This window comes from Astyanax mexicanus, unplaced genomic scaffold (genome assembly GCF_023375975.1).
Source record: "Astyanax mexicanus isolate ESR-SI-001 unplaced genomic scaffold, AstMex3_surface scaffold_34, whole genome shotgun sequence".
In the NCBI taxonomy this organism is placed as follows: domain Eukaryota; kingdom Metazoa; phylum Chordata; class Actinopteri; order Characiformes; family Acestrorhamphidae; genus Astyanax; species Astyanax mexicanus.
In genome coordinates this window covers 2,287,501-2,295,510 of record NW_026040044.1, presented here as the reverse complement: position 1 = coordinate 2,295,510, position 8,010 = coordinate 2,287,501, and the positions used below count along the sequence as shown (strand labels likewise).

General features: G+C 37.8%; 1 protein-coding gene across 1 annotated transcript; it reads right to left on the bottom strand.

The window, feature by feature from the left end:
• Nucleotides 1-231: 231 nt before the first annotated feature.
• LOC111188568 (uncharacterized) lies at nucleotides 232-7,104 on the bottom strand. Its single transcript, XM_022662388.2, has 5 exons — nucleotides 7,039-7,104; nucleotides 4,099-4,458; nucleotides 2,090-2,266; nucleotides 1,930-1,976; nucleotides 232-654 (listed from the first exon to the last, which is right to left on the bottom strand). The coding sequence occupies exons 1-5, from the start codon at nucleotides 7,079-7,081 to the stop codon at nucleotides 517-519; spliced, it is 765 nt and encodes a 254-aa protein (XP_022518109.2). The 5' UTR covers nucleotides 7,082-7,104; the 3' UTR covers nucleotides 232-516.
• Between the last annotated feature and the right edge of the window lie 906 nt (nucleotides 7,105-8,010).

Below are 8,010 nucleotides of genomic sequence, written 5' to 3'. Positions count from 1 at the left end.
GCTGCACCCAGCCTTAGTGCTGGAGAATCTTCACTGAATACTCACCCCTAGACAAAACATAGGAAATGTAATCTTACTCTAAATAAACGTAAGAGCTTTATTCACCCAAGTAAACAGTTTTCAGGAGAGAAATCTGTGTAGATTAACATCCAGCACTCGTTTAACTTTAGAATAAAATGTTTTTTTTTTTAGAATTATAGTTTTGTTTACTTAGATGCTTCCCCCAAGAGCGAGACCCTTGTTCCTTACTACTGTTGCTTATTGTGCCTTATACTCTGGTGCACCTTATGAATGAAAATAGACCAAAATATATATGTTTACTGATAGCATGCCTCATAAACTGGTGCACCTTATAGTGCAAAAAAATCGGTATTCACTTTTAGAAACTTTTGAAAACGCTGCAGGTTTGGTGTTTTAGTGCTGCTAGCTAGTAAAATTAGCATTATAGCCGACTGCAAACAAAACAAAATAACTTCCATTACAAAGCAGTAACACTTTAAATGTAGTTTTTGTGCTTCAGTCGTGTGAATTTCCGCTGAGTCGTGCTGAAACTCGGGCGTAGGTCACAGTTTCTGCAGAAGCTGCTGGATTTACTGCTGTTCCAGATCTGGGCTGTTTTTCATGAGACAGCGTAGCGTACTGCAACTCCACTTCCTGTACAGAAACATCACAACAAAGGTGTGAAAATTACCTCCATTCATTACTCTGTAGGTAAAGTAGAGTATAGATACTAATGTTTAATAAAATACTTCTGTAGAAGTTGTAAAAGTATCAACTCAAGCTTTTTACTCTTTAAGTAAAAGTATTTTTAAAAAGTACTGGATTTAAAACTACTTTAAGTATAAAACTACTACTTTATAAGAAAAAGGGATATAAATAGTATTTCATAAAATTACATCACAGTGCTGAAGTAGCAGAATCTAATAAAATTAGATTAAACTTTTTAATTATTATGCATATCGTTACTGTCCAAAGAAAAAAACAAGTATCTCCATTTTTGTGGATTTTTATTTTACTACATAATGTGAACACAAAAACTGTCCCCTACACTGTGTCAAAATGTTTTGTTGAACGGACCAATAGAACCTCTCAGAAATGACCTGAAATAAACTCTATTTAAATTAACTTCCATTTATAATTATCTATGTTTTACCTTGCTTCTGTAAAGTTGCCGTTTTGGAGATACTTGTTTTTTATTGAACAGTGACAATATATACGAAGAATACTGTATGTATATATGCTCACTTTTCTTATCTGTTCCAAAATATTGATAACCAGTACAGCGTAAAAAAAGCAAAATGTTAAATAAGTGTGAAAGTATCTCCATTCGTTACTCTGTAGGTAGAATAGAGTATAGATACTAGAGTTTAATAAAATACTTCTGTAGAAGTTGAAGAATCAACTCAAGCTTTTTACTTTTTAAGTAAAAGTGTTTAAAAAAGTACTGGATTCAAAACTACTTAAAGTATAAAAGTAAAAGTAATATAAAGAGAAAAAATAAAGCCACGCCCACAGAGTCCTGTAGTGCACTATTACCCCCCCCCCCCTCCCCAAAACACATTTTTCTATAAGCTATAATGACTATAATGTTAAAATATTAAAATGTTAATGTTGATAATATAATTTGGGATTTTGCACTCGGCTGTTCTCTAGTGTTTCAGCTGCATATATGCTGGTTATAAATGAATGTATTTTAGTAGAATGTAAATATATTAAAGAAGCTGGAGAGATTTATCTGGATAGGGGTTTTATTGAAAGATGAGAAGCCAGAATAAAAACCAGCTGAAATGAAACAGGAGTAACGAGGCTGTTTTTATTAAAATGTAAGGAGTAGAAAGTTCAGATAATTGTGTGAAAATGTAAAACAAATTACTGCAGTAAAATATATATTAACAAAATAAATATAATGAGTGTTTCCTGTAGCTTTACCTTTTCTCTTGTTTTGCGGCAGCAGCTGCAAGACGGCGTTGTTGTTCCTGAAAAAAAAAAGATAATTGTTTTGTTGTGTTGCTAAGTGGTTGCTAGGCAGTTGCTAGAGCAACTTTTTCTAGGTGGTTACTAAGGCGTTCTTTTGTGTTTCTAATCTTACCGTGTTTCATCCTGCAGAAGAATCCACAGATACAGAGGATGCTCATCAGAACACAGATCACACAGATACACGTCAGAACCAGAACCACAGTCCAGGAGAACCCACACCCTGCAGAGTTATCCCTAATCACCGGCTCCGTCAGATTACGCTGTACTTCAGATTTATTATTAATCTCATCTAAAATAGAAATAAACACAGACAAAAGAGATTAGAAACCTATTCTAATCACAACAATAACAAAAATCTACACTTTTGCAAAAAATAGAGATCTGTATCCATAGGATACATGAAGAGGTACCACTTTAAAATAAGACTACCTTTATAAAGGGTTTATAAATGGTTTATAGTTAGTTTATTAATAAAATTATTAAAAACCATTAATAATCAGATATAACACATATGTAGAAAGAGCAACAATGTCCTGTTGTTTGCCAAATAGTGAACCCACAGCCTTCTATACTGTTGACCTTTCTACGTATGTGTTATAACTGATTATTAATGATTTTTAAGGCATTTACAACCTAATTATTAACCATTAATAAACTAATTGTAATCCATTTATAAACCCTTTATAAAGGTAGTCTTAATTTAAAGTGGTACCCATAAAGAAATACACTACGATGTGATAAGACACAAAAAAAGTATATGTCGAATATGAAAAAGATCACTTTAAAAGAACTGTGATAAAGAATTACTGGAAATGGCACCACAGTTCAGTAGATCTATGAAACTATATTAAACAACAGGCTGGAGTTCCACATCTCCATTTAGTGTTACTGTGAGGTTATGAAACTGGAGTTTCTGAGAAATGAGACAGCACAGTGAGATAAATACAGCACGAATGAGTAAGAGACAGCGCGAGAAAGGGAGAGAAAGCATGCATTAGGGAGAGAAGGGAACAAGAGACAGTGTAAGTGAGGGAGAGACAGCACGAGAGAGAGGAAGACAGCATGAGTGAGCAAGAGACCGTACGGGAGAGCGAGAGACAGCGCGAGAAAGGGAGAGACAGCACGAGAGAGGGAGAGACAGTATGGGAGAGCGAGAGACAGTACGCGAGAGCTAGAGACAGCGCGAGAAAGGGGGAGACCACACGAGAGAGCGAGAGACAGTACAAGAGAGCAAGAGACAGCATAAGTGAGTAAGAGACAGTACGAGAGAGCGAGAGACAGTACGCGAGAGCTAGAGACAGCGCGAGAAAGGGGGAGACAGCATGAGAGAGCGAGAGACAGTACAAAAGAGCGAGAGACAGCGCGAGAAAGGGAGAGACAGCATGAGAGAGCGAGAGACAGTACGCGAGAGCTTGAGACAGTACGCGAGAGCTAGAGACAGCATGAGAGAGCGAGAGACAGTACGAGAGAGCTAGAGACAGTACGAGAGAGCAGAAGACAGCATGAGTGAGCAAGAGACATTGCGATAAATGGAGAGACAGCACGAGAGAGCGAGAGACAGTATGGGAGAGCGAGAGACAGTACGCGAGAGCTAGAGACAGCGCGAGAAAGGGAGAGACAGCGCGAGAAAGGGAGAGACAGCACAAGAGAGCGGAAGACAGCATGAGTGAGCAAGAGAGTGCGATAAATGGAGAGACAGCACGAGAGAGCGAGAGACAGTACGCAAGAGCTAGAGACAGCATGAGAGAGCGAGAGACAGCACGAGAAAGGGAGAGACAGCATGAGAGAGCGAAAGAAAGCATGAGTGAGCGAGAGACAGTTTGATAAATGGAGAGTCAGCACGAGAGAGGGAGAGACAGTATGAAAGAGCGTTAGACAGCTTAATAAATGGAGAGACAGCGCGAGTGAGAGCGAGAGAGAGAGTCAGAGCATCTCGCTGTGCATTCTCCACATTTGTCTTGTTTATTTCAGTCGTTTTTTTTAGTATTGTATTTTGATACTCAGCCCTAGTTATATGATCTATTGTATATAAAATGTACAAATCTTTGCATTCTGGTTTTATTTTTTACAGCAGTATCCCAACTTTTTTTAGAGCTGTTGTGTTAAAATAAATACTCTTACCTGAATTAAAGGTGAGTTTGATTGGTTTCCTGAACTGTAGGAATGATGAGTTGTTTCTTCCTCCACAGTGATACAGTCCCAGATCTGTATCATTAACTCCTTTAATCACTAAACTCACTGAACCGCTGTTCTCACTGATATCATAATGATCTGTATTTACATTAAAACTGTATGAAAATGATTTATCCAGTTTTCCTCGTGCAGCAGAGACCAGCAGCTTCATCTGCTGCTCAGAGTTCTGATGAAACCATGAAATCTCATAATCTGTAGAGATGCTGCAGTGCAGGGTGATGATTTCTCCAGGAGACACAGATCTGAGATCAGCTGAGATCTCCTGAAGAACACAGAGTCTACAGATACCTGAAAAAGAGAGAAAAAATAGTAAAATAATCAGTAATTCGGATTTAAATAACACTACACACTGGCACTTCTGAAAAAATGTGACCCCTGACAAAGAATTGTTGATCTTGCCACTGACTGAAAAAAGTAAGTTGTTTTAATGGTCTTTATGTATGTAGTCCTGTAGTCCTGTGTTGCACAGTCGTCTGCCAATGGTGCTGGCACTACCAGGGTCACAGCTGCTTTAACATTCAGGAGAACTCCAACAATGAATAGCAGCATTTCGCAGCCGTCAAAAGCCCAAAACAAGTCCAAACTAGTATTTTTTTGCTGGTTTGAGAAAGAAAAACAAGTTGCTAAGCATGAAGGGAAAATGCTCTGGAAACTATAAGGACTGTGGGATCAGTGGCAACCTGATGCCAAAAAATAAGAAGAACCTTTGGACAGAATATGAATTACATATTGTAGACAAGACCAATTACCCAACCCACTCATCATTAGGACTCCCCCTATCACTAGTGATGCCCCAACACACCAGGAGGCTTAAGAAAACTAGCACACGCCTCCTCCGATACATGTGAAGTCAGACTCCGCCTCTTTTTGAGCTGCTGCTGATGCTGTAGCATTACCGAGGAGCATCACAGCGCTAACACTCGGAGGAAAGCTCAGAGACTCGGTTCTGATACATCAGCTCACAGACGCAGCCTTGTGCTGATCCACATCACCCTAGGAGTGATGAGGAGAAAGAGAGAGCGCCATCTACTGTACTGTACCCACCCAGAGAGAGCAAGGACAACTGTGCTCTCTCTGGGCTCCGGCAGCTGATGGCAAGCTGCAAGAGTGGGATTCTAACAAGCCATCTCCCGATCATAGTGGCAGCGCTTTAGAACACTGGACCACTTAAAGCCCTGGTATTTATAATAAGCGCTTATTAATTTACAGTATTTATGTCAGATTTTCTCACTTAATTCACACATTATTAAAGTGTAAAAAACTCCCTGATTTTATCTTTTGAAAAAGACTAAAAAATGGGAGGGGCAGTTTGTGCACACTAAGAAAAGTAAGTACAGTACCTAAAAGAGTATAAAGCTTGTCGCTGGGGCTGTACCTGATATTGAGGTACAACAAAGTACCAGTGAAAGTCCTTTTTTGTACCCATGTTTTTTGTGCCAGTAAAGATTATAAAAAGTATAAACATTATCATCAACTGAATATGAGTCAAGAACTTGATGATCCAAAATTGTCTGGCTTTCAAAAAAAATGTGCAATTAAAATATACATAGTTTATTAGTGCAGTGATGCAGAATACTGAATGTACCTTTAGGCTGCAGGTTAAATGGTACAAATATGTACTTATTGCTGTTAGGAAATACTTTATACTTCAAAGGAAACATTTGACCCTGTAAAGACCAATATAAACTTTTTAGGGAACAATTATAAAGAGTGTACCTTTCAGTACAAAAAAGTACTCATATCGTACCTCTGTTTTTTAGAGTGGGAGGGGCACTGAGTGATGTATGGGTTTAGGTGCGGGGAAGAAGGAACAGCTGATTGATTGGCAGAGCTGCAGCAGCAGTGTGATTATTGATTGATTTGCCCCAAAGTACACGGAAACATCACCATAGACCAGTTGAAATGTTCCTCACAGTGGAAACTGACAGGTTAAATCTCTGAGACAACTGTTTTATCCTTCCCCTGAACAACTATGTTGAACAATCTTTGTTTTTAGATCATTTGAGAGTTGTTTTGATGAGCCCATGATGCCACTCTTCAGAGGAGATTCAAATAGGAGAACAACTTGCAATTGGCCACCTTAAATACCTTTTCTCATGATTGGATACACCTGGCTATGAAGTTCAAAGCTCAATGAGGTTACCAAACCAATTCTGTGCTTCAGTAAGTCAGTAAAAAGTAGTTAGGAGTATTCAAATCAATAAAATGATAAGGGTGCCCATACTTTTGCACCGGTCAAATTTTGGTTTAATGCATATTGCACATTTTCTGTTAGTACAATAAACCTCATTTCAATCCTGAAATATTACTGTGTCCATCAGTTATTAGATATATCAAACTGAAATGGCTGCTGCAAACACCCAAATATTTAGAACTAAAATCATTAAGATTAATAGGGGTGCCCAAACTTTTTCATATGACTGTATTTGCAGAAAATGAGAAATGTCTGAAATAACAAAAAAGATGCAGAGCTTTCAGACCTCAAATAATGCAAAGAACTGAACAAGTTCATATTCATAAAGTTTTAAGAGTTCAGAAATAATCAATATTTGGTGGAATAACCCTGGTTGGTTTTTAATCACAGTTTTATTTCATGCATCTTGGCATCATGTTCTCCTCCACCAGTCTTACACACTGCTATTGGATAACTTTATGCTGCTTTACTCCTGGTGTAAAAATTCAAGCAGTTCAGTTTGGTGGTTTGATGGCTTGTGATCATCCATCTTCCTCTTGATTATATTCCAGAGGTTTTTTAATTTGGTAAAATCAAAGAAAATCATCATTTTTAAGTGCTCTCTTATTTTTATCTAATTTGTATTATTAGTATTAATATATTCAGCATTTCTATTCCTCTTTATGTTTACTCACCGATCAGGAGGTGTAGAATAAACAGCAGCAGGAGTCGGAACATGTTTATCAGATGCTCTAGAGCTCCTAAACTGAGATACAGTAGTCCTGACCCTTCCTGTGGATCTGATTCCTGATCAGATTAGTAATGTTTCAGTTTCTAAAGCAGGTTTCAGATCAGTTTTACAGCATCATGTTCCTTTACTGTATCCAGTAAACCACCACCCACACGATAATACAACCAGTTTACCATCAAAACAAAGCAGAAACGATGCTGAACTCAAGATAAACACTGTCCAAGAGTCCTATCTATCTTACTCCCTGCATAAGGTGTATCATGATGCTTATTGCTATCTTACACCCCGCCAACAGTCTATATTTTCACTCCTTCCTCCTGCCTGGTTTAAACAGCAGCAGAGCTTCTGAATATATCTACACTGATGGGCGTGGTGTTCTGGAAATGAGGTGTGTTCAGGTACATTTCTGGAGTTTTGTCTTGTTTATCTTGGTAACAGAAAACACAGGAGCTCCACTGACTGAATACAACCTAGACAGACGCCAACAGTCAGACGTTCAACGCTATCTCAGTAACACAGCCTTTTTATCTATCTATCTATCTATCTATCTATCTATCTATCTATCTATCTATCTATCTATCTATCTATCTATCTATCTATCTATCTATTTAACTATCTTGGTCTTTGAGTTGACTCTGAATTTTCAGATTGGTTTCTCAATTCATTTTACTTATTATTGATTATGCTGATATAGGCTATATGAACTCCTCTGAAATTCACTTAAGACCTCTGAATGTTGCGTTTAACTCTTTGTGTAGGTTTGTTTTGAGATGTCCATATAGAACTCATCACTGTTTTATGTTCGAATCAATTAATTGGTTGCAACCTAAATCGTGAAGACAATATCACTGGGTACAGTTTATTTTTTTAAATGTATTTATTTGGATTGTTCTTTTTAAATCTTCTTCTTCTCTTC

Coding starts and splice junctions, on each gene's coding strand:
- LOC111188568 (XM_022662388.2), bottom strand. CDS start 7,081: ATGTTCCGACTCCTGCTGCTGTTTATTCTACACCTCCTGATCG. Junction 4,459..7,038: donor TATTCTACACCTCCTGATCG/GTGAGTAAACAT, acceptor TCTCTTTTTCAG/GTATCTGTAGACTCTGTGTT. Junction 655..1,929: donor GCCGCAAAACAAGAGAAAAG/GTAAAGCTACAG, acceptor GTTTCTGTACAG/GAAGTGGAGTTGCAGTACGC.